General features: G+C 52.8%; 2 protein-coding genes across 4 annotated transcripts; one reads left to right on the top strand and one right to left on the bottom strand.

Moving 5' to 3' along the window:
- Nucleotides 1-28: 28 nt before the first annotated feature.
- LOC121096089 lies at nt 29-11,001 on the bottom strand. The gene is made up of 3 exons (XM_040611666.1): nt 4,961-11,001; nt 4,484-4,656; nt 29-4,159 (listed from the first exon to the last, which is right to left on the bottom strand). Exon 1 carries the CDS (start codon nt 9,031-9,033, stop codon nt 5,848-5,850), a length of 3,186 nt encoding a protein of 1,061 aa, XP_040467600.1. The 5' UTR covers nt 9,034-11,001; the 3' UTR covers nt 29-4,159; nt 4,484-4,656; nt 4,961-5,847.
- Nucleotides 11,002-13,332: 2,331 nt separating this feature from the next.
- NAPB (NSF attachment protein beta) lies at nt 13,333-24,887 on the top strand. Of its 3 annotated transcripts, none has more exons than XM_040611749.1 (11): nt 13,333-13,548; nt 16,481-16,560; nt 17,222-17,338; nt 18,396-18,442; nt 18,559-18,636; nt 19,656-19,711; nt 20,122-20,206; nt 20,966-21,070; nt 21,358-21,430; nt 21,881-21,931; nt 22,137-24,887. In XM_040611749.1, exons 1-11 carry the CDS (start codon nt 13,451-13,453, stop codon nt 22,139-22,141), a joined length of 795 nt encoding a protein of 264 aa, XP_040467683.1. In that variant the 5' UTR covers nt 13,333-13,450; the 3' UTR covers nt 22,142-24,887. The 3 variants fall into 3 exon arrangements, with proteins under 3 accessions (XP_040467683.1, XP_040467681.1, XP_040467680.1); XM_040611747.1 differs by having other exon boundaries at nt 13,334-13,548; nt 20,122-20,217; nt 20,977-21,070; nt 21,358-21,426; XM_040611746.1 differs by having other exon boundaries at nt 13,335-13,548; nt 21,358-21,426.
- The last annotated feature ends 321 nt before the right edge of the window (nt 24,888-25,208 follow it).

Below are 25,208 nucleotides of genomic sequence, written 5' to 3'. Positions count from 1 at the left end.
CCAAGTAATGCTTTGCGACTGTGACAGTATAGTGCTTATCACCAATCCTGAGGTCTTGGTTTCTTGTGCCTGTGAGACAAACGGGCAAGAACACGTGTCGTCTTCCATTGATGAGCACAGCTTGGATGAACCGAGGGAAGCTGCTGATTTCTATATGCACAAAACATGGCAAAGGAGACATCGTGGAAAGCAATAATGGCCTTCCTAATTTCGCAGAGTATAAATTGTATTGATTTTATGATGCTTTGAACCGTGCTCAATCCAAATAATTGAAAACTAGGTAACAGATGTGAAATGTGGTTGCTGTTTTGAAGTAATCTGTTAGTCCTACATAATTACTTCTTCTTCATCTGGTCACAAGTTTGGCTGTTTGAGAATTTCATCAAAAAAAGAAGCCAGCAAAATTGGACAGCAGGGAAAAGTAGAAACCGTTTGGAAATGCCATGTGGAGTGGTAGGGGAACAAAGAGGAAAAGTGACGGTACTGAAGCCAGACGTGTGGTTTCACATTTAGATGTGGAAAGTACTTGCAGGATGCGCAGCTCAGACCTGAAGTTACAGCTTCTTGTAGGGTGGTGCTGACGCCGTCACTGAATTGGATTATCTGTGTTTTTTGGGAAAGTACTAGAAAAATGAAAGTCAAAGGAAAACTTTGATACCGAGAGCGAAGTGACGTGCCTTACAGTTGAGACAACTGAAGGGGATCTTGGGCGGTTTGCCATTGCTCTGGTGAAGCGCCTGTTTTGGAGTTGCAGGGTGTATTCCAGTAGGGTGGTCCAGAGTGTTGCCTTTGAACCTTGGAGATCCACTGCCACCTCAGCATCTTTAATACAATACAGTTTATTTTGGAAAAGAAGGGGTATGGAGTAAGGAGGAAACGTAATTCAGAAGGGGCCAACTAGTCCTTGCGGCTCGTTGTCTCCATGTCTAACTGCCTCCTTCCTTCTTCCCAGATCCAGCCTTGGCCTTGATCCAGCAGGTCCCCGTGGGGCTCTCCAGCTGCGGCATGAGGATCTGTGGGATGCTGCTTGGCTCCTCCATCCACTGGTGCTTTATTTGTTGCAGCTTTCTTCCCAGAGTCTCCAGTGTGCCCGCTGCTACTGCTTGCCCTCGAAAGATGGAGGAGGTTTGTTGCTACAGCGCAAGTAGTAAAAACTGTCTGACGTGGGGAAGGTGGGGACAGTCCTGCCACACGGAGGTGGGCTGGAACAGGCTGCGGCCACTGGGAAAGTCAGGTCTGATCTGTTGTGCGGATTGATTGTGTTTTGCAGGGGAGGCTCTTTTCTGTCCCTTCCCCCAGTGCAGTGTGCTGGCAGGGAGCACCGCTTCCCTCGGACGCTTGCAACGCGGCCCTCTGAGGCTGCGAAGCACGGACACGGAGAGCGGTAGCGGGAGCAGCCGGTGTCGTTGGTCCTGGATGCTCTGGACGCACGTAGCTGTGAGGTGGGTGATCATCACCACTGGATGTTCTGCTCTGGGGTAAAAGAGAGTCCTGGGGCTGAGAGGGATTTGGGGGAGAAAGGTCTTGTTTCTCTGCAGGGTCGAATATTCCCCACTTCTGCTGGGCTGGAGATGGGAAACTGAAATGTTTGTCTCTGATCCCATCTGTGCTCCGCACTGCAGAACACCTGAGCATTGCTAGATCACTGCCTGGTGTTTGCTGCCCCACGATAATACATGTAGGGGAGATTTCTACCCTGTTTTAAAACTAGGTAACCTGTTGTAATATTTCTACCATGATGAGAAGACTAGCATGAATCCTTCATAGTGCAAATTAAATCATTTATTCTTGCAAAGAAGAGAATAATTAATTACAGTCCTGTTTGGCAGGTCCTATCCCTTAGTCTTCCTTCTCATTCAGTTCTTTCCTCCAGCTTTTGTAGGGCCTTTGTTCACATTACCCTCTGAGTTCGTATTTTGCATATGAGCCCCATCCAGTGCCCTGGCTCTTCCGCAGGATTATGTATGTCTGATTGCCCTTCCTGTGCAGTATTTGGGATTGCTATGCCTACAAGAAAAGGTGATGGTTGCAAAACTAGTTTGATAGTGTGCTAAAGATCGGGGCCTGAGAAAGACCTCCGGGCTCTGAGGCTTTCTTATGCAGGAGCTGACAGAGTGCTGCAAGTGCCTTCCTACATCCTTCTGTTCACATCTTGGGTGCTGAAGAATGCAGAACCAGCAGTTACTGACAGCAGTGTGATGAAGGTACCTCTTCAAATGCTAGCAATATTTGCCAAAGGGAAAAAAAAAAAAAAAAAAAAGCCTGACTGATGATGTAAGAGCCAGATCTGGCTTGCAGCTGGGCAGGGGCATGCAGTATATGAATATAAAGAACTGTAGCTCCACTTGGTAGCCGTTGATTCAAGAGTAATGGTTTCAGAGTGACTCCTGTGCCAGGTAACAAAGATCAATGAATGATATTTTACTTGAACAGGAAACCCTTTGTTTTCCCTTTCATGGGATCTTAGTCTTTGCCAGCTCCTATGTCCTCTGTGTCTTGGTATCGCATCTTATTACTCAACTTCAAACACATTCTGGATAAGAGGCCCCTTAGGAAATACACTAATGTGTGGCATCATTTTATCCTTTGCTTTGTTCAGTCGCCAGAAGGAAGCAGTGTCTCTGCAGGGTAGAAGGTGCCACAGGAGGAGTGGCCAGCACACAGAAGCCTTTTCAGGCCTTGCACTTTCAGTCCTGCAAGAGCAGCTCTAGCAGAAGAGATGTGAGCAGGGAGGAGTGCAGCGCGGGCCGCCTTCGTTCTGCTGAGGCCAGTTAGCGATGCCGTTCCCCTCCAGCAGATGCCCTTTCCTGTTTTTACAGGTGGCTGTCGGTAATTTATGTCCTTTAATAGGTTTTGGATGCTTGGGGGATGTTCTTCGTCTGAGGTGACAGTTCTTGCACTATAGCTGTCAGGGTGGGTTCAGCCCCTGCCTGAGTCTTGCGGAGCCCTAATTCATCCCTGTCTGAATTTAAAGACTCCTTGGCTCTATGCCACAACAGTTTTTTTCTCCACTGCATGCAAAAAGCAGCTATTTCTTCTTCTTCAGAGTCAGGCGGGGGCTGTTGCAAACCCTATTAGACAAAATATATGCTTTAACGTACTGTTGTATATGAACTCATTTGAAGTATTTTAAATAATACACAAGTCTGAATGCATCAATGTGTATGTGATCGGCATGGCTTCTCTACTTGTTAATGCTTAAAACGCTTAAAAGTGGTTAAAAACCTGCTTACAGAGAGATAAATGGAATGCAGTATAGTTAAGTTATTGATAAGCAGGGAAATTTCCAAAGGGAAAAAGCCAGGTCATAAAGGACTTTGTAATCTGGACAGTCAAGGTGAAGGAATGGGCAGTTACTTCAGGCCAACATCAGCAAAGTAAAAAATAGACACAAATACTAAGTTTTTAGCAGCATGAGCAATTAACCACAGGCAGAACTTTTTCACCCTTGTAGCCGATTTGTTTATCCAACGGAATTCTAGTAGAAACCGTGCCTCTCTTAAAAAGACATGCTGGAGCTCAGCAAGAGTTGTAGGATCATATGGGAGGCCAGGGTACAGGATGGAAAACTGCATCAGTGGAGGGTCTGGTTGTACTTGCACTTGTTTTCTGAGTGCTTTCAGATAAAGCCTGCTCTCACAAACTGTTTACAGTCGGATCAGCCAGCCACCATTGGCAGCTGCAAGGGAAGCTCTTGGGAGTTTTGATGAAAGCTCACCTTGAGACAACACAGAGGCTAACACTGACATGGACTATTGCCAAATAAAGGCCTCCAACAAGATGCTGCTGCTCCCCTATCCAAAAATGAAAGGGGAAGCAGACCAGCTGAAGATGACTTCGGAGTCAGTAGCAGTGACAGAGCAGATTCAGTGCCTGGAAAGATGTGTAGTGGGCTTCAGAAAAAAGACAGAAAGGCATAAAATAACATCACAGGAGGAATGTTTACCCCCAGCTGGGGTCAACAGAGGTCCGGCTGCAGGAGCTCCTTGTGGTGTGGACTCACCTTGCAAAACGTGTTTGATGGCATCAGCATTAACTTACTTTGATACATGCTGCCTCTGCTGCCTTCAGGACGTGCAAAACCGCTTGAATTAGGTTCTGTGTGTTGCTCACGAGCAGCTCAGAAGACGACTTGCTCTCTGCTGTGACTGCTTTTACCCTTAGAAGGTATTTTAAAGGATTTTACTGGGAGAACATCAGACAGTGTTCCTCCCCTGTGTGGCCAGTACTCCGTCAGTCCCTCCCAACCCAGAAGATTGTCCCCTGTGCTCTCAAAGCAGGTTTCCAGAGAGGCAGGCACACCAGGGGGGGAAAGGGCTGTTTATGGCAATAGGAAGAGGAGAGGGAACCCCCTGGATTGTAACTGAACTCCAAGGGCTACACCCAGAAGCCATCAAGGACCTCTGGAGACCAACCCTGCGTGTTCCTTTGGAAAGGGGAACACCAGCCTTGGGAGGAATTGTCCTTGACCCCAGCAACTCACCTGGCCACGATGCCAAGCTGGCTGCTGATGGTGTAGGTCTGCTCTGCGGCGCGCAGCAGCTCCGCAGAGCATCTCTTGTCGAGGCAGTGCTTCGCAACAATGTGGGCAAATCTAACAAACACCTGCCCATCGGAAGCCATTTGCCTTGCACAGGCAACGAGCTGGTCCTTGCTCTAAAACAAAACAGAAATAAATACGTTTGAGGAGAGAAGAAGAAAAAAAGACTCTTGCAAGACAGGGGAGAGGGTCCAGGAAGCCAAGATATATTCTGAAGCAAGGAAAGGACTGGACACCAAGTTCACATCTAATCAGGAGGAAGTAATTTCTAGTGCTTTGCATAAATACAGCTGGTGCCACTCTTAACAAGAGTGGGGTAAGGCAGGGGGTTCAGCAGGCACTGGGCATGCCTCTCACTGGCTTTGACTGTGCTCTTGAGGAAAAAAGGTGCTGGGGTGGAGGGGGTGAAACACTGCGTACCAAGATGGGGCCCTTCTTCCTCAGGAACTGAGTCATGTGAATCATCCTTGTTGCCATGTCCTTGGTGACCTGGGACATCTTGCTGGGGCCACCCTGCCATGTGTCACTGTTTTCTCTCTCGCATTTCGCAGGGCTGCTGGCAAGGGAGATGCTGGGAGGACCGTTCTGGTGCTGTTGAGACAATAACTGAACAGATGTGAAGTCTGGAGAATTCGGTGCTGAGAAGCCTCTGCCTGTGTGTTTCTGAAGCAGTTTTTGGTGAGTAAAGGAGATGGGAGAGCTGCCCACCACCTCGCTGGGTCTGCTCTGCCTTCCCAGCCAGCTCTTCCCTCCCCTGCCTTCACCCACAGTGGGACTACCCCATCCAAATACCCTGTGTGCCGTTGTCTCCAGGAGCTATCTCCAAATGGGTGGTAGCTGTCATATGAGCTGACAGCGCTCACGATTCTGAAGTACAATTAAGTGCTCTAAACTGCTGTGCTAAGTGATCTGGATCGTGTACTGGAGCCTTTGCCAGCTCCTGACAACCGAGCAGTTGTGGGAGTGGAGCTGGAGGTACTCCCAAAGGGTGCTTGTGGGGAGGCAAGCTGAGCAGAGACAGGTCGTGTTTCAGGGCAGGGAGAGCAGTACAGCCTCCCCGCCCTCCAAAACAGCGTTGGGAGATGCGCGTGTCTTTATGCAAGGGTGCCCATCAGATCAGATATCCAGAACTCGGCTGAGCAGGGCAGCCAGCAACCTGATCTAACTGATGGTGGCCAGGGGGTTGGACTATTGACCTCCAGAGGTCCCTGCCAACATCACTTATCTTAATGCTCCGTGGTGTGAGTACCAGGACTGACAGACAGCCCTCACTGTCACCCTGCAGTAAGAGCTGATGGGGGAAGGAGCTACTTTACCATTTTATGTGCCTCCCTGGCAGCTCCACTTGCTTGTCTGCTCCTGCCTGGGCAGGTTTCTGTTGGCGTGGTATGGCTCAGAGCACCAGGCTTTTGGGCTGGGAAGAGCTTGGCTTTGCTGTTGCATTGTCTTGGAAAGTGCTGGTCCCCTGCGTTCTGTAAGCATTGTCTGATGAGCTGCAGAACATGTCCGCTGATGCCCTGGGCAGCCTGAAGCTGTGTGACAAGGTAGTGTGCCTCTGCTGACCAGTACCAGACAGTACTGTCTAGGCGGAGATGCCCTTCGTCCTGGCAGCCCTGGAAGAGCTGGCTGGCGCTGCCCACTGCATCAGACGTGAGGACCAGAAGGTGGTCTGCAAGGGAGAGCAGGTTGGCCTGCGATTGCAGTTGAGCGCTGGCCTCCAGAATGTCCTGGAGGGTGGTTTTGACCCACTGAACATTAGCCATTAGCCAACTTGCCTTCTCGTCAAAGGCCTGTTTGCTCCTCTCTCTCTCCTCTTGGGAGAGGGAGGACAGGGCTGGTCCCACGACATCTCGGATGACGCGTAGGTGTTCGGTGTTGACCTTCTCCAGGTGAAGCAATAACGCCTTGGCCCTGAGGGCCAAGTCTCTCTGCAGAAGCTCAAAGCGAATGTACAAGCTGGCAGTTGAGAGCGGAGAGACCAAGAGAGTATTGGAGGCATCCAGCAGTGCTTCCATTAGCACCTTTATCTCCTCCCTGAGCACTAGGATTTCACTGCGACCACGGTCTTCAGGGCAGGACAAGTAAGAGAGCCGGGCGGCCTCCTGCAGCCTCAGGGAGTTCTCAGACACAGCAGCCAAGAGGCTCGGTGAGCAAAGCTTGTTCTTCACGGCACTTCTCAGCTCCCTCAGAAACAGGACGTCCCTGCCTATGAACCGATCCACAGCACCCAGCAGGACATGCATGCTGACAGCCCACTCGATGCAGTGCAGCTCCAGGTTGGCCTTTCCCACCCTGCAGGAGCCCTCGAAGGACGCTGCTTTCTCAAGTAACACTTTGGTGTTCGTCTGAGCATGTGAAAACTTGGCTTGGACCTGTAGAAAGCTCTCCCAGACACTGGGGGAAATGGGATTTCCCTCACTACAGGCTATGCTTGCAATGTGTCCTGCTAACTGAACTGCTTCTGCTAAACCCATTGTGGTCTCGTCCAAAGCCTGTTTGCCTCTCAGAAAGTCTGCAGACAAGATGAAGCCAAGTATTTGCTGAGACAGACTATACCAAGAGCCTGCCACAGCTGCCAGGCACTCTTTGGTCTCACAGATCCTTTCCGAGAGCGTGAGTGCCATTTGGAGAAGTCTGCCTGAATGACGAAGCTGCCTTAGGGCTGTTTCCCTGGCCAGGGAAATAACACACCGTGTCAGTAATACAATCATCTGGTACTGCCCCAGCGTCTCCACCTGGGGAGACTCAGCAACGGGCAGCGCTTCCTTTGCCGCATTGATACAGCTGTTGCAGAGTTCAAGCAAGGCGGAGCAAGCAGCATCCACACCTGCCATGTCATGGGCTCTTGTTGCTGCTAGGAGAGCTGTAATGACAGGGTGTGTGTCTCCTTTCCTTGGAACAATGTATGGGTGTGAGTTACCTGGTCGTGAAGACGGACGACTTAAGATGTCTTCTTGCAATGCAGCCTCATCCGTAATGGCTTTTAGCCCAGCCCGCAATGGGCTGAGTTCAAGCCCCTTTGCAACATCAGGGCTTCGCACTTGTTCCCGGAGAGGGCTGAGGATATCTGGGTGGTTGGACCCATCCAGCCCGTCTTGGACGTGGTGAGCAGTATCCATCAGGCAGCTGGCTGCCTTTGAAAAGGCATCCCTCGTTTGGAGGCAGGAGAGTCTCTCTGGACAAAGGGCTGTGACCGCTTTCAGCTCAAGGATGGAGTTGGCCAGTTGCTCAACCCAAACCAGCAAGCCGTTCCTGAAAATGGGGTCTGTGGCTCTGTCCACGTACCTGGTGGTAGCTTCAACCACCCAGCGAGCCCAGCTGGTGAGGCGAGTTGCATGCCAAGAGAACTGCTCAGGATCCTGACTTCCCAGAGCCTTTTGAGACTGGTCCCTGTGCTTGGCCATTTCCTGGACGGACAGCTGAAGGAAATCATGCATGCTGACTGTCTCCTCAAAACACCACAAGAGGCTTTCTGTTGCTCCAGCCCAAGCGTGGTACAAGGACTGCAGTTGCTGAGCAGCACTCGCCTGGGCTGTGTTTCCACTCATTTCTGTGAGCAGTGGAGGGAGACTGGCGAGGAGTCTCTCCAGATACTCTACCCACTCTCTGATTTCTCTGGCAGTTTGGCTTTTGGTGCACCTTGCCAGAACAAAGTCTGCCACTTTGAGCATCTGCTGGGCATGCTTGAAGAAGGTGGCAGTGAGGGGCTGAAGCTTCTTTAAAAATCCTTCTTGTCCTGCAGGAAAACACCCTGTACCAGCAAAGCTAAGAGCATCTCCAACTAACTGCCTGAGGGGCTCCTTACCCTCAAAGAAGGTGTCGAGGATTTGGCACAGAGTAGCTGTGAGCACTGCCTGGTTGAGACTCTCCACCTCCTCTCTCATGGTGTGACATTCCTTCTCCAGCCTGCTTTCTCCCCAGCTTTGCTCTGGCCGTCCCTCCCGCTGGCTTACGTGGCTGCAGATGCTTTTCCTCAGCCGTAGCAGAACCCAGCAATGTTTTACCAGGTCCAGCTTCAGATCTGGCCTGGACGAGTCTGCTAGAAGCATGCAGTAGAAAATGACCGCTTCCACATGAGCACTGAACTCGCTGTCGGAGAGGTGCGCTGGGTCTGGTTGAAAGAGGAGAGCCAGCAGCCTGCTGATGTGCTGGGAAAAGGTCCCATTTCTGTCCTGTGGCTCCTTGCTGCCCATATTGTCGATGAGCAGGGAAGTGAGCTCTTTGATGGTCCCCTCCGTCAGCTGGAAAGCGTCGTCTTTGGAGACGTTGACTCGCTGAGCCCAGGAGTGTTTAAGATCACTGTGCTTGGCTGCGTGGAGCAATGGAACACACTTCTGAAGGAGCTGCAAAGTTTGGGTCAAGCTCTTCTGTCGAGGACAATCTCCGAGTTCCTCAAGGTGCTTTGCTGTCAGATTGCTCAGCAGAAGCAAGGCCTCGGAAAAGGCCTGGAAAGCAGCCAGCAGTCCTGGCATGTCCCCTGCATCCTGCAGCATGCTCAGGCACTCCAGAAGCCAGCTGGCAGCCTGAATTATCCTCCTCGTCCCAGCAGCATCTTTGATCTGAAGGATCTAACCAGAAAAAACAAAAGGGAGAAAAACTGTGGCTAGGGCTCAAGAATCCCTGTTCACTGTTTCATCCCCCGTGCAGCTCAGATGACACTGCAGCCCTCGGAGGGAAGAGGCGAGGCACATTTTGCTCAGCAGACCTGCCCTAGGGAGCATGTGGTGAAGAAGCAGCCGTTGCTGCAGCTAGAGCTTCCCCAAGGCCCAGCCCCTGTCCCTGTGAAGGGCAGCTCTTGTCCCTCCTACAGCTGCGCCCTTAGCCACTGCTGCATCCCATCCTGACCTCCCCTCCTTGCTCCGGCACTGGCCCCCTCCACCGTTACCTTCGCTGTCTCTGTTAAGACCCTCTTCGCCGACACGGCCAGCTCCTCCCTGTCGCTGGGGTTGTCTGGCTGTACCTGGAGCTTGCGGGCTGCCAGCAGCATGCACCTCCCTGCCAGGACGAGGGACTCCGCCGCAGGACGTGTCTCCTCCTTGAACACCTTGTCGCTGGACTCCTCAGCCAACCTGGAACAGTAGCCACTGCACTCAGCTCTTCGCCATCCCGTAAGTGGATACCCTCGGTGGGTAGGAGCAAGGATGCTGTGCCAGTCTCAGTCTTTAGCAAAACAATTAGCCATGCCAGACCTTAACTGGGCTTGAATTAATTTTAGTTGTATTTGCAAGAACTGTTTCAGAACCTGTTGCAGTGGATGAAATTCACTTTAAGATGGGGTGTCTGCTCTCTACCGGCTCCCAGCTGTAACAGCAAAGTAAGTCAGTGGCAAGTGCCTGATCTGTGGATTAGGGCTCCAGTTTTACTGAAACGTTCAGTAAATTCACTGAAGTGTTCAGTTAGTTGTCTATTAAGGTGTGTTAAACATTGCTTGCTGAGGTTATGCATACTTTGCCACTTCCCTTCCAGGTACAAACCCTTCCGTTGTCCTATCTCTCCTTTTCCCTTCCTAAATCCTATCCCCCTGTCGTGTTGCCCATCCCTTACCCTCACGTTCCCACCTCTCCAGCGAGGTGCAGGCGGGCAGGCTACAGAGGCAGGCTCCCTGCCAATTTCTTTGCCATCCCTTCCTCTTCCTTACCCAGCCCCCAGATCCGCCTGGGAGACACCCAGCAAACTTACCTTCTTGCAACAGAAGCGAGTTCTTCTGTGGCTTTGGCTAATTTTTCTGCATTCTTCTCTAAATTGGGAAAGGCCTGACAAAACCCATCTTCCCATTCCAGGGCGAGGATTAGATGGCAGAGCTGTGCAGCCATGGGGCAGAGGATCCTTTGGATAACTTTGTTTTCTGTTAGGAGCCCGAGATCATAGAGATAAAAAGGCTCCATTTTGTCCCGCCTGGAAAAGGGAAACAAAAGGTGGGATTGTTTGGGATCCTTTGCAATGGGTAACAGTTACCAGTTATAACCAGTGACCTTGGGTTCGGATGGCTGCTACTGGGTTTAGTTTCTCCCAGCCCTGCAACGAGCTGAGCAGCCTGCGTTTCGCCCTGCAGCAGGCTTTCCCCCCGGCTTTCCCGGTGTGGACCCCAGCTCCGCAGTGCCAGGCAGGCCTCCAGCGCCGCCCGGCTCCGCGGCACAGCCGTGTTCCCAGGCCCACCCCACGGTCCTGTACTGACATCGTTCCGAGGGCCCAGGGACAGCAGCCCCCGTCTCCTTACCGGGCACAGACAGTCCTGTGGGCGAGCGCTGGGACAGGGTGGCGGGTGCTGCCGGGGCGGGGGTGCTGCCGGGGCGGTGACGTTACCTGCCCCACGGGCCTCCTGGGCAGGGATACGCACCCAGGGCGGCGGTGCGGGGATTGATTACACCTCCATTACCATTAACTCGGTTCCTGTTGCGACAGGGTGGAAGGCCAGCGCCTGCGTGCCTGTGCCGGCCGCGGCGGGCTGACGACCCCGTGGGCCTCCCCCCCCCCGCTCTTTCGAGGCCAAGGCCGTTTCCGGGGGCCTGGGGGCTGCCTGGCCGCCGGGGGTGCCCCCCCGGGGTTACTGGGGGGCGCTTCAAGGCCGGGGACGGGGGAATGGCTGCGCGGGGGGGGCCCGGCCGCCGGGATGCGCCAGCGTCTCCATGGAGACGGGCCGGGGGCGTCCCGGCGCGGTGGCGCCATCGCCCGGCGCCCGGCCGCGGGGCACGCCGGGAGCTGTAGTCCGGGCCGCCGCCTGCCTGAGGCGCAGCCCCCGGGCCAGGCCGCCGAGCCGCCCGGCGCCCCGAACCTTCACCCCGTGCCGGCGCTGCCCGCCGCCGGCCGTGCGGTTGGGCGCCCGGGGACGCGCTACTCGTGCCTTAAAAACCTGAGGCGAGAAGGCGGCAGCGCAGGCAGAGCCGTTACCCGGCCGGGCCCCTCCTCACCCGGGCGTGCTCGCAGGGCCTCGGCTGCTTCGCCTTCGGTTAAGAAGCGAGGCTGGTGCGGCTTTACAGGGTGGAGCAGGCATGATTCCCACCTTCTCCTCTCCTCCCGAGTTGCGTCTGTGCGAGGTTTGTAAGCCCTGTGCTGAGCTGCCCTTCCAGACAGGCAGGCTCTCATCTCTGTGCTCACTGGGGCGGTAGGACACAAATGCAAGGCAGATAAATCCCAACTTTTTCTGTATCCTTTCACTTAATGGAGAATATCCCTGGGAAATGACGACCCTCCTCCCGGGAGCATAAGCCTCAGCGCTGCCTGCTGCGTTAAAGCTGAAATAATTCTGTGGAAACTCAGAGAGTAACGTAAATAAAAGCAAAATCAGAGCTGAAAAAAAAGACCTTCAGGCTAGGAAAAATCCACTTTTTGTTCTTTGTGCTGCAGCTAATGTGGGAGTGGGTAAGTGTCTTTGCTGTGGAGTGGTAAGGATTGATCCTGACTAAGATCTGACCGTTAGCAAGGTGTGCTGTTTGTGGATGTCTAATAAAGTGCTGGAGCTGGATCTTGCTCCAATTTCCTCGTGTTTTAAGCACTTCCATCCTAGCGACAGTTGATTTCCTACATTTTCACGGAGGTCATGAATGACTCTACCTTTAGAAATTACTATTGTAATGCTGAGGGTTCCAGAGCCTCTGGGGCAGCACAGCTGTGCGAGTTTTACCTTCTTGCAGAGTCTCCCCCCGCCACCCCACCCCCCGACCCCACCCCCCGACCCCACCCCCCGAAGGTGCAAAAGCTGATTGAGTCCAGCTGTAGGTGCAGGTGTGGGATCCTTTCTTTCAAAGGAGCTGCAAACGAGTTGTGAGAGTTTCTAGGCCTTTGCACCACCTGCCTGCAGCATACAAAAGGTGGCCTGTATCTTGATGCCACCACTTCTAAAACGCTGGAGAGCTGGAGGTAGAACCCTGTCAGGTGCGCCTGCCTTCCCCCCTTTGGGTGGGTGTTGTGTGTGGGATGTTGGGAAGTTGAGGGGGTGTGCAGCATGCAGCAAGAACTGTGCCATGGGTGAAATTGCAAGGTGCAGTGTGCAGCATGAACTGTGCAGTGGGCAATGTGCGTCATGCATTGTGCATCACGAACTGTGCAGCATGCATCGCACATCATGAACTGTGCAATGGGCAACATGCAACATGCATTGTGCAGCATGAACTGTGCCATGGGTGACACTGCAAGGTGCAGTGTGCAGCACGAACTGTTCAGCGGGCAATGTGCGTCATGAATTGTGCATCATGAACTGTGCAATGGGCAACATGCAACGTGCATTGTGCAGCATGAACTGTGCCATGGGTGACACTGCAAGGTGCAGTGTGCAGCACGAACTGTTCAGCGGGCAATGTGCGTCGGCATTGTGCATCATGAACTGTGCAATGGGCAACATGCAACGTGCATTGTGCAGCATGAACTGTGCATCATGCATCACACATCATGCATCACGCATCATGAACTGTGCAGTGGGCAACATGCAACGTGCATTGTGCAGCATGAACTGTGCCATGGGTGACGTTGCAAGGCGCAGTGTGCAGCGCATGAACTGTGCAGTGAGTGTTGTGCATCATGCAGCATGAACTGTGCAGTGGGCAACATGCAATGTGCATCATGCAGCATGAACTGTGCAGCATGTGATGCACATCGTGTATCATGAACTGTGCAGCATGCAGCGTGCAGCATGAATTGTGCAGCAGGCAGCATGCAGCGTGCAGCAAGAACTGTGCAATGGGCCGACACGCAGCCGGCGTCGTGCAGCGTGAGCTGTGCAGTGCACAACGTGCATCGTGCAACCCGCATCCTGCAGCAGGCACTGTGCAACACCGGTGCATGACGCACAGGCCCCGCCCCCGTGCACGCGCCCGCCGCCGCCCTCCCCGTGCACGCGCGCGCCGGTGCAGCGCCGGCGGCGGCGGCAGAGGAGGAGGCGGCGGCGGAGGCCGAAGCCGAAGGAGCCCCGGGGCGATGGACAGCACGGGGAAGGAGCGGGAGGCCGTGCAGCTGATGGCGGAGGCCGAGAAGCGGGTGAAGGGCTCGCACTCCTTCCTGCGGGGGCTCTTCGGGTGAGCGGGGGGCATGCCCGTTTGCAGAGGGGGTGCGGGGGGAGCGGGCTTTGGCGGGCGGGCGGGCGGGGGGGGGGGGGGGATTGCAAGAGGGGGTGCGCGGTGTGCGGGGGAGCTGGGCCTCCTGTGTGCGGGTGGCTGCGGCGGGGCACCCCGGCTCCCGCTGCCCCGCACGGGTGCTGTGCCCCCCCGGCGTGGGTGCGCGTCTCCCTTAGCCTCTGCAGCGGGTGGGCCGTGCTAAGGCGCGAGGGGGCCCCGCAGCCCCCGTGGCATAGCGGGGTGGTGCTCCAGCAGCCCCCCCTCCGCGCCGTGCCCCCCCGGGGTGCCTGGCCTGAGCTGTCCCTGCCCGCAGCTAGCCCTCTGCAGCTCGGGGCTCCTGCCGGGCCCCTGCCGGCGGGGGTTGGGGGCGTCGTCCCCCCCGGCTGGCGGGGGTTGTCCCCAGGTCCAGCTCCGCGGCAGCTGCGCTCATCCCAGCTTTATCCCGGTGGGGACTCGCTGCCCGTAATCCTCTCAGGGCCGCGGCGTCACCCAGGCTCGCGCTGGCGAGGGCTGGGCTCCCCCTTATCCCCCTTATGGGGGGCACCCTCGCCCCCTGCGCAGCGGCAGCGGCACCCGAGGGCTCTGCTCGGGTTGCTGCGAAGGGTGCTGAGGCGAGGCTTAGACCCCCCCCCCCCCGTCCTCCATGAGGCTTTTGGCATCTCCAGCGGGGTTGGGACCAGGTTCGGGGGTTTGCGGATGATTTTGTGCCCAGCTCGGCAGCGAGCCCGCGGCGTGGGGCATGGAGCCCCCCGGGGGGCGCGATACCCCAGCAAACGGCAGAGTTCCCCGTGTCCTGGTCGTTCTGTTCCGGAGCAGATATTCCTGGGGGTGCGGGAGCTGTGCCTGGAAGGGGGCTGAAAAACAGGCCCTTTTGGCCGCCTCAGTCTTGGCTTTTTGTAATGTTAAAGAAAGAGCATTTATGGAGCGATGCTCCCGTGGAGGCCCTGATGTTTCTAAACAACAGCCTGGAAAAATCTAGTGCCCGCAGCCCTAAAAGCAGAATTTTAAAAATAAATTCCTTCCTGGCCTCTGGCAGATTAATCGGGCAGGGCGTGCTCCAGGGGCGTAATCCGGGTGGCAAATTGCTGAAAATCCTCGGAGTCAACTGGCGGAGATTTTGAGAGGCAAATTTTTCATTTTCTTGGGCTAAAAATAGGCGCAAGAAAAATTGCTTTTAAAATGGAAGAAAAGGTGGTGGGTGACTTTGCTCTTGGCACCTGGGTGAAGGGGGTACCCATGCCGCCGAGTACCTGGCCAAAAGCGTTATCGACAGCCAGGCTGTTTCCTGAAGAGCTCCATTAGCTTGCACAAGAGCTTTTCTTTTTTGTTTTTTTTTGTTTGAGACTAAAAGACTGAAAACCACCCGGTTTTGGATGCCTTACAGGGTGTAGCGTTACCTCGTGCTGCCTCTTTTGGCTGTAGTTCATGCCAAAGGCAGCTTTCAAGGGCAAAGGAGCGGTCCAAAAAACCCGCCTGTGCTTAGAAATGAAATGTGGTCTTCTGCCAGAAGAAGGAAAAGGGGAAAAAAATAAAGCAGTGATAGATGTTGTTGCCTCCCGCGCTGCAGCCCTGCCTGGGGTCAGCAGGAGCGTGCGCTGCAGAGGCAGTACTGAGCTCGTAGGAGCAAGGCAGAGACTAATTTAGGTCGGAAAAGGTGTTTCAAATCATGGAAGTCAACCCTTAGCCCAGCACTGGCGAGGCCACCACCAAACCATGTCCCTAAGTGCCATCTCTACATGTCTGGTGACGGTGACACCACTGAACCATGTCCCTAAGTGCCATCTCTACATGTCTGGTGACGGTGACACCACTGAACCATGTCCCTAAGTGCCATCTCTACGTGTCTGGTGATGGTGACTCCACCACCTCCCCAGGCAGCCTGTTCCAATGCTTGACCACCCTTCTGGTGAAGACATTTTCCCTGATACCCGAGCTAAACCTCCCCTGGTGCAACTTGGTGCTGTGCCGTCTTGTATTGCTTGTTCCTTGGGAGAAGAGACCGACCCCCCCGCCTACAGCCTCCCCTCAGGCAGCTGTGGAGAGCGAGAAGGGCTCCCCTGAGCCTCCTTTTCTCCACGCTGAACACCCCCAGCTCCCTCAGCTGCTCCATGAAGAAATCTGCATTTCATTAACAAAAATATTTAACTCCTCTCTCGAAATAAATGAATCGTCCGGTTCGGGGAGCTGAGTTATGCTACTGAACCCCATCAGTTAGGCGTGTGTTGAGTTGTTTTTCCACAGCAAGTTGTCCAGCATCTCTTAATTTTTGATTTGCTTTATGTTCTCTAAATTACAGAGCAGTCGGTTGTGAACTAGAGTTTGCTTTTTGCGGGTGTTTTTGCTGAGCGTCTCACAAGACTCTTACGAGCCAGCTGCTCTGGCCCAAAAAGAAGGGGCCTGGGTCAAGGAGCAGATGGGCTTACTCCAGGCGCCGAACTCTTCAGGAACATGTAAAAACCTGAAGCTGCCATGTCAGGAGTGTGTTTTGTCTGCCGCCTTCTCCTGCTTTATGCAGTGAAAAACGCTGCCTCCCCTTTGTAGCGAGGGCTTGGTTGGTTGGTGTGTGTCCGCTGCACCTGCTCGCTGCTGGCCCCGGGGCCCCCTTGGGCACTAGCCCAATTTCTGCTGCCTTTACTGTGCCTTGGTACCGAGCTGGCACCCTAGGAGAGACGGGCTGGCAGAGGCGGGGGGCTGCTGGTCCCCTAAATCCAGCTTTGCCCTCTCTGAGCAGCCTGGTGCTCACCCTGCACTTTAAAATTATCAGCCTCATCAGGCCCGGGGGGGCCTCGTTGCCTGAGCATGTGGGGTTGCAACACCCCCAGCTCTCCGCCCCCGTTCTGGGGCCAGCGTTCCGTTCCGGCACGGCGTCAGGGGAGCTCTCGCTGTGTTTCAGGGGCAACACCAGGGTGGAGGAAGCCTGCGAGATGTACACCAGGGCTGCCAACATGTTCAAGATTGCCAAAAACTGGAGTGGTGAGTACGGCCCCCACCGGTGGGGGGCTGCCTAGGGGGTTGCTGATGCTGGGGTGACCCACGAGTGCCTGAGCATCTTCCTGCAAATTATTGCAGTGGAGTTGTACATCCCAAGCTGTTTCCACAGGGATGGGATGGTCCCTATGGCAATGCGATTCCTCCACTTTGCCCGACCCTCTGATGAATTGAAATATTGGGAGGGTGGGCAAAGGGGGGGTGTCACCTGAATGTTCTTGACATTAAATGGGCTGGGGTGCCATTTATCATTTTAAAATGAAAGCCAGTAAGTCCGCTAAAGGGGTGCTGCCCTGGGCTCGCTCTTAGAGCAAGGAAATACCTTCGGGGTAGGACGTCGTGTCTGATGGGCTTTGGGATCCAGGGGATCCGCTTTGCTGATCCAGTAGGTGCAGGGTGCAGCCGGTAGCAAAGACGGACGCTCGTGGGCAAGGATGAGCATGCATGTGGGATGCTCCCACTGCGCCCGTGGGAACAGGTGCAGCTCCTGGCAGGCAAGCAGGCCTGGAGCCAGACAGTCTGGGGTTGGTGCATCTCTAAACCTCCCTGGGTCCTGGGAAGCGATGCGTGCTTTGCTGGTTTGCGGCCATCCTTCTGGTTCCTGGGCTGGAGGGGTACATGGGGTCGGTGCGTGCTTCTCTCCCAGCTGCAGGAAATGCGTTTTGTCAGGCGGCCAAGCTGCACATGCAGCTGCAGAGTAAACACGACTCGGCCACCAGCTTCGTGGACGCTGGGAACGCCTACAAAAAAGCAGATCCACAAGGTAAGGGGGGCGAAATCCGAGATTGTTTCTTGCAAAGCTGCTTAGCAGCAGAGGAGGTGGTGCGCTGAGGCCTTCGGTAGTCACCAGCTCTGTGGGGCAGTGGATCCTTGCTACAGGCTACTCGGAAGCCGTGATACCTCCTGTGCTTTGGCTTCTCTGGGGTAGGCTTTCAGATGACACAAGCTAGTCAGCATCATCTCGGTCTACTGCGTGGACCAGCACCTGTGGGGTGTTGTCTCCTGTAGGTGATTTCTGGTGCTTTGGCTGAACCAAAGCCTTTGGTGAGCTTTGGTAGACTGCAGCGCACTGGGTGGGAAGCGTTGCCCCTCGGTAGCTTGACTTTGGAGAAATACTCACTTCTTAAGGAAGATGTAAGGCAGGTCTTGGGTCTGGATCGCAGTGGGATCCATGCCCTTAGCCCCAGCCCCGTTCCCAGGGGTTTCCCCAGGACAGAGGAGAGATGGGAGGAAAATGGACTGACCTTTGATGGGATGAGGATAAAGGATCTGGATTCTTTAAATCTGGTTCATAGAGAGCTGGGCTGTGGTTTTCTGGAAGGCTTGATTCCCCTTACCCTCGCTGAGTGTTTGGAAACACACCAGCTAGCTTTCCTGTGCCAGGGGGCTGAAGAAACCAACTCAGGGCTGTAAAACACCCAAATTTCCTAGAAAATGGCAGCCCCTGCACTTCTAGGAGATCGGTGTTTCGTATTTTGCTCTGTTTGAGGATGCAGCCTGACAAACCCAGGGTGTGAGTTGTTTGTATTTTGCTCATCCAAATTTTTGACTGTAGGGGCTGGGTGAATCGGGGTTAGAGTTATAGATACAAAAATGGTGGGGACATTACACCTGAAGGTCTTAGGGGCTGAAAATGTTAGGTCTGTCATTCCAGGTACACGTGGAGCTGTTGAGTAGGTATTAATTTGAGAAGCTGGTGTGTGCTGTGATAAAGAGTCGTGGTTACGGAGATCTGATTTTTGGAGGGGGTTGTCTTGGGCTGGGCTGGGCAGTCTGACGTGCTGGCTGACTGTTGTTTTTCCTGAACACTCATGCTGCAGAGGCCATCAACTGCTTAAATGCAGCTATCGATATCTACACCGACATGGTAAGAAGCTGCGCTGGCAGCTCGCGGGCCGATGTGCTTGTAAAGAGCTCGGTAACTGCTGTGTGTGCCGGCCGGGGGGGAGCCCCTGCCTCACGTGCACCCTCTGCCTTCTCTAGGGGCGATTCACGATCGCTGCCAAGCACCACATCACCATTGCGGAGATCTATGAGGCCGAGCTGGTAGACATCGAAAAGGTGAGGGCGCCGGGTGCTGCTGGTACTACTCTGCAGGTGCTGCGGCAGCGGCTGCATTTCCTTCCCTGGCCAGAGCAGCGCCGACCTCAGCGTGGCCGATAAAACCCATCTCCCGTCCGGCACCAGGCCTCTTTCCATCGTCACCCTGAACTCGGAAGTTAGCCTTACCGGGCGAGTGGTGCTTCGCCCAGCACGCGTCTCTCGTGGGGCAATCCTGACTCTTTGGCGTGTCCCTCTGCTGAGCCACAGCGCGGCAGGGCCAGCAGGAGCGCCCAGGTGCAAAACCTTGACCAAAATGGCATTTCACATCCGAGAAGTGCTTTGGGGAAGTTGTGGGGCGGTTTTATAGCTTTTTTCTGATGGCACCCAGAGGAAACTTGCCTTTTTAGCTCACAGCTCAACACCGATGCTCTCTTGTTCCCATAACAGAGAGCCCTGAGCAGGAATCCTGCAGCAGCTCAACTGTCTGCAGATCTTCTGTTTGAAGTTTGCAGAGTAAAAATCTACGGTTTCTAGATATTTTCTAGACTGTCATTTGCTTCCTCAGCTCCACTTCACTGGATCCCATCTGTCTCTATTAATGACCTCAGTGTTGCCTCTCCATGTGCAGGCCCACTTACATCAAGCCCTGCTAAGTCAGGGCTGTTAAGTGATTTAAGAATAAATTATTTAAGAATAAACTATTCTATGGTGGCAAACCTGGCAGAAGCCTTGTCATGCTATGGTTATAAGCGTTTGTAGATGGTACCTCAAGAGCAGCATCACCTGTATTAAACCTGCACTGCAGTTTGGGATGCTTAACACGTTCATGGTCAAATTTCCAAGGGCAGCCTCACATTTTGAGTGTGCAGGGGATGCGTGGCTGTTCCTCGCTCCACCAGAACCCCCACCAGACACCGTGCTGCTGCTCCTTTTGTGCTCAGAATGGAAAAGCTTTCAGGAACGCGCTCACTGTACGCTGGTCTGACCAAAAATTGTATTTCAGAACTGGAATTCAAGCACGATGTTTCTGTCCCCAGGCGATCGCACACTACGAGCAGGCTGCGGACTATTACAAAGGAGAGGAGTCTAACAGGCAAGTGGTCTTACAAAGAGGGTCACAGCAGGGAAAGAATGGAGACAGGGATTTGTCCTAGATGGCCCGCACTCTCGCCCGCCTCGCCGGCCAGCCTCTGCTGAAACCTCCTTCGGTGGGATGCCCGAGTCCTGCTTAGATTGCCCTGAAAGGTTCGATCCTGCACACGGGCTTGTCTTCTTTGGGCACCCGTCCTGGGCATGGAGCAGTTGAACAGTGTCCGATACCAGGTCTGCGTGCTGCCTTTCCGTGTGTGTTAATTCTGGCTGTGAAAAAGAAAATTCCCTGAATTCGCAGCTTTTGGGCCCCACTTCTATTTACGCTTAGTTCAGGTAGTGCTTGGAGGTACCGGGGGGTGGATTTGTTTGTCCCCGGGACACAATTACTTACTGTAACGCTATTGATTGCAGCTCAGCCAACAAGTGTCTGCTGAAGGTGGCCGCCTATGCCGCGCAGCTGGAGCAGTACCAGAAGGCAATAGAAATCTACGAGCAGGTGAGAACGTGTGCTTTGTCTGAAGGGGCAAAAAATTCTTGAAAGTGAAAAGCGGGTCAGTGTGGTGGTCTCGCAGAACCGCCGTGGCCTGGAAGCGCCGTGCCTAACCTTGCTTATTTCTGGGCTGATGATGCCTTTACGAGGCACGGTTTGCTCCTTTGCTTTTAGGAGTTGCTGTAACTTACTTACCAAAGGCGTTTTTTCTCCTGAATTCTGTTGTTTCTAGAGAAAGGCTGGGGGAAGCAGGGAGAGGGAAATCTGTAATTACACTTTTGATTGTATTTACAAATACATTTGGCAGAAAATTTCCCCCCAGATTTGGAAACTTGATCGCTCTGCCTTTGTGTCAGGTGTTTACCTGGGAACACTGGCAGCGCTGCTTTTGCGCTTCTGGAGGGTTAGCCCATACTGGAGGGGGTTTCCACCATGTCAGCTTGCTTCCCCCGTTCTGCGTCAGCCAGGATGTGTTGAGGTATCGGCACGATACCCCTGGGGTGGGCAGCAGCTCCCCGGGAGGGTGGGCTGCCTGGCTGCGCTCTTGCAGCTGCCTGCGAGTCTCTGACTTTGCTTGGGATTAGTTAAAAATCTGTCTGGCTTCCCAGTAGCTTTTGGTATGGACGCTGGCATTTTTTCCACGGTCTTTATTCACGGAAAGCTGTGTGGCACTGCATGTAATTTCAATCAGCTGTCCTGTTTTTAATTCATTGCTTGATGATGCCGTTTTCTTTCCCAGCGCTAATAGTATCTTTTTGTGCCTAGGTCGGAACAAACACGATGGATAATCCTTTGCTTAAGTATAGCGCGAAGGAGTATTTCTTCAAAGCCGCCCTGTGCCACTTCATCGTGGATGAGCTGAACGCGAAGGTCAGTGGGCGCAGGGTGGTTGTCCCAGGCTTCCCGCATCCCTCTTAAATCAACCTTTGCCGGCTGAGACACCTTCTTGCATGCGCAGGGGTTTGTGTGGCTGTTGCACGGACTGAAGCTTGGATGCCATTGTGTCGCATTGGATTTGCTGGGAATACTTGCTCTTGGGCGTACCGGGAATACTTTTCCAAGCTCTCTGTGTGGTTTTAGGACTGGAAGGCAAAAACTGAACTACAAAGCAAGTGGTTTTGTGAAACAGGCGTTAAGGGTTATCTTCTCTCTTTCAGCTTGCACTTGAGAAATACGAAGAAATGTTCCCAGCGTTCACAGATTCACGGGAATGCAAGCTATTGAAAGTGAGTAAAGCTAGTATTGAAATTCTGTATTTATATTTATAGATTGATTTATTATATATATTATCTATAAAATTATATACAGTCACACTTGAAAAGGCATACTGCCCTTCACTTCCTGTTTTTTCACTGTGCCATAGATCTCGTTCATTTATTCTAACGTTCTTGAGGACATCAGACTCTCTTTGTGCTGGGTTTATACCAGACATATATATATGTATCTATATGCACCAGGAAGCAGCTGCAGCAGAAAGATGATTATTGTAACTTAAAAACCCCACCCCAGCTCCTTCTGCGTTGGCGGCAGGTGGTTGCGAAGGTGCTGCTGCTGGACAGGCGGGTGCCACGTGGCATGGGCGCATGGGTCCCCTCTCCTGGGGGTGAGATCCCTGTGCACTGGCTGTGTGGGAACACGTGGGAATATTTTATTTTCTGATTTTTAATGGTGTTTTCCTAGAAACTGCTGGAAGCCCACGAGGAGCAGAACTGCGAGGCGTACACCGAGGCAGTAAGTAGTCACAAATTTGTTAAGACGCGCTCATGGATGGCAGCTTGTTCCTTTTTTTATTTTTTAGTGGAGTGTGTGCACTGTTAAATATCGGGTAGCTTGTTGCCCGAGGGCTGCAGAATGCTTCTTTTGCAGCCGTCTCGTTTGCTTTCCAGTATCTTAATTTAAAAGTGTGTTGATTTTTTTTTTTTTTTTTAACTCATAGGTTAAAGAATTTGATTCAATATCGCGGTTGGATCAGTGGCTTACAACCATGTTGCTTCGCATCAAGAAGTCAATCCAAGGAGAAGGGGACGGGGACCTGAAGTGAATTGTGTGCGGTATTTGTGGCATGCGGCCTATGTAATCCGTTCTTGTGTTACAGCCAAGGACCACTACGGGATACGTGATAAAATACCTAGCTTTATTTTGTCGCTTACAAATCCAATGACTTGTGTGTTTCTTTAGTATCCTGCTCTTTGTCGTGACAATGTGGGTAGATGAGAAGCGATGCTCTGGGTAGCACTGGCACATCTTTCTGAGGCGAAATAAGAACTTTTTGGCAGAAATCCTTTCTTGGTTTTATTAGCAGGCGACCCCAAAGGCTGCACTCAGCAACTGCTGGTTTTTCCCCGCTGTTCTGTCTTCGGGCTCAGTACCGTTCATTCCAGCACGTAAATATTTTGGCTGCACCAGTGCAGTACAAGTGATTGCTTCTGATCTGTTGCTGTCTCGTTGCAGTTTTCTGTTTCCAAATGGGCCTCTGTCGGATATGCTTGGATCTTGGGGGTTTTTTTTAAAATGATTGAGCTTTTTTAACGGTGGTAGTGGAAGGCTTTTAGTGTGACTCTTACATACAGTGTGCCCGTGTGTGTGTACATCCTATACAGATACACGTGTGCACGTATACAGCACACCTGATGACTTAGAGCTGAAAGCATTACACGTGAGAGGACAGGACCGCCTAGATTGGTGTAAGCCCTCGGCCAGTCATCGCCAGTAGACCTAGTTAATGGTGTTTTGTATCTCAGATCTAAATATAAAAATGTAAGGTTCTTCTATATTTTCTTGGATCTATTTTTCCACTTTATTTTGTGGCGCATCCCATCCCTCCTCCCCCGAGATGACTTGACCCAAGTAATAATCTATTTTTCTAATGTTTCATTTACGTGAACTCCCGCTGCTGTCTTTACTACAGGTCTTTTGTGTGCGCCGGGCAATACCTGTTAGTTTCTGACCTCTCTGCTGTTGGCGAAGCCGCCTCGTTCTTGGGACGTGCCAAGGTGTTGGCTGAGACTTGATGTTGCACAGAAACCGCGTTTTAGTTGTCTGGGTGACAGGTGAATTGAGCTTGCTTTGAAAAGGCACAGACATGTTTAAAAATGCCTGCATTCATTTTAGAAACAGGTTTTAAAGTGTCTGCAACCAAGACGCTTCCCTGCAGTGCATTGTTTAACAGGAGGTAATTAAGCTACTTGTTACTTGGACATATTAAGGAGGACTTGGGAGCCTATGCAATTTGTCAGCGGGAGCTGTCACTCAGTATTTCCCTGTAATGAAGTGATTTTTCAGCTGCACTACTGACATGCAAAGAATGAAAAAGTAATTCATTAACTGCTTTAGTTGGCACAACTGCTCTTTAAGCTGGGCCCTCTTCCGCAGCCAGGGCAGGAGCGCTGCCCAGGGCGGGCACTGCCCCTTCTCTTGCTGAAGTGACAGTGTCTGGTGACCACCACGCCAGCTCTTGTGCTTCTCTTCGGTTTGTTTTTCATCTAGGTTCTTGCTTTGAGTAGAACACGGTTTGGCTTACTGGTCGAAAGGGTTGTGTTGTATTTAAGTGGCACTTCATCTCTACCAGTGGCTTATGAAAAAGAAAACCAAAAATCACTCCTGGTACATGTCAAATTATTGTTAATTTTTTGTTTTCCTGCCTGATCTCCCCAGTCTATTTTCCATAGACATTCTCTGTGCACCCTCCCTTGCCAGAAAAGACCCGTGAGCTCGGCTAACGGGCAAGTTGAATGCACTGAAAAAGCCTGGATGCTGCTCGTTCTTCCAAGCAGCTTGTTTCTTCACTTCTCAGATGTGTTTTTAAGGCCGCTGCTTGCAGTCGCCCTCTGTCCGCAGCAAACCATCACTCTAACCCAGACCACCCTGCCTCACGCCCGTCCTTCCCACAAACGCGGCAGAAAAACACTTCACATGCCCTTTAGCATGTGGCCTGCGGCACTCCGAGAGGCGGGCACGCATCGAGGATTGACCGGCATTTTCCAAGGGCGACCCATTTCTGTGCCGCCTCCGCTGGGCAGAGAAAATACCAGGCTTAGGGTGCAGCTAGCGCGGTGGGGGGTCACTGGATTAGCTGAAGTCAGACTCGCTGCGGCTTTTGCTCGTGTTTCGGACGAGAGGGCCCAAAGATGTAAGTGCTGCTGAACTTACCTGTGGTGAACGGAGGGAGCTGGAATAATTTTTATTTAATTTACTCGTTTCTTTCCCATCGCATTGACGGCTTTGTTTTGACTTGTATCCATCACCTTTGGAGCCCTGGTGAGGGGAAGCGCAGGCTGCGAGCTTTTCCTAGTGTCACACAGAGCCCAGGCAAGTATTTTATGCTGTTGTTGTTTTTGTTGTGGTTCACTTTTCCAGTTGTCAATATTATGCACAGTTGTGGTAAGATGCGTACGGAGCTGGTGGACCAGAGGACCGTACCCGTGGGGTTGCGAGGTCTGTTACTGTGCTCTGGAGTAATATCATTAAAATACAAATGTTAGTTGTGTATAAGTAGGCTAAAGCATGTCCTCCAGTGTATCAGTGGTAAATCGTGACAGTTTTAAGATGACAATCTGCAACTCCGCTGTATTTCCCCCCCCCGAACACAACTCTGTACTACGAAAACTTATTAATGAAACGGCCTTAGCAAGAATAATAATGTTTTGTGTGAATCTGTACATTAATAAAGTAAAAAACATCAATGTAAGTGATGATAAACGTTCTTTCCTGGAAAACGCAGGCTAAAGCTACAGCCTGCCATAAAGCTGGCGGCGTGACGGTACCAGCTGGTGCATGTGGTGCTTCCTTCCCCTTACCGTCCCGGTGCGTGCCTCGGGTGAGCCCTCGTACGGGAGAGTGCTGGCCGATCCGCGTTACAGCACCGGTTGCACCACCTGCGTGCCTGTGGTACAACGGGTCACGGGAACGGGCCCAGGCATCGCACTAAGAGTTTTTCTGGCGTGTTTCTTAATGCCCAGCAAAAGGTAAGCAAAGTGGATCCCTCGCGGGAAGGGCAGGACTAGCCCAG

This window comes from Falco naumanni, chromosome 12, assembly GCF_017639655.2.
Source record: "Falco naumanni isolate bFalNau1 chromosome 12, bFalNau1.pat, whole genome shotgun sequence".
Lineage (NCBI taxonomy): Eukaryota > Metazoa > Chordata > Aves > Falconiformes > Falconidae > Falco > Falco naumanni.
The sequence above is the reverse complement of the archived record's forward strand: the minus strand, read 5'-3'. Positions and strand labels throughout refer to the sequence as shown.

Excerpts from the sequence above, each read along its gene's own strand:
- LOC121096089 (XM_040611666.1), bottom strand. The coding sequence starts at position 9,033 with ATGCTGCAGGATGCAGGGGACATGCCAGGACTGCTGGCTGCTTTCCAG.
- NAPB (XM_040611747.1), top strand. The coding sequence starts at position 13,451 with ATGGACAGCACGGGGAAGGAGCGGGAGGCCGTGCAGCTGATGGCGGAG. Across the intron at positions 13,549-16,480 it reads TTCCTGCGGGGGCTCTTCGG|GGGCAACACCAGGGTGGAGG; the intron begins GTGAGCGGGGGG and ends GCTGTGTTTCAG. Across the intron at positions 19,712-20,121 it reads AAAGGAGAGGAGTCTAACAG|CTCAGCCAACAAGTGTCTGC; the intron begins GCAAGTGGTCTT and ends TATTGATTGCAG.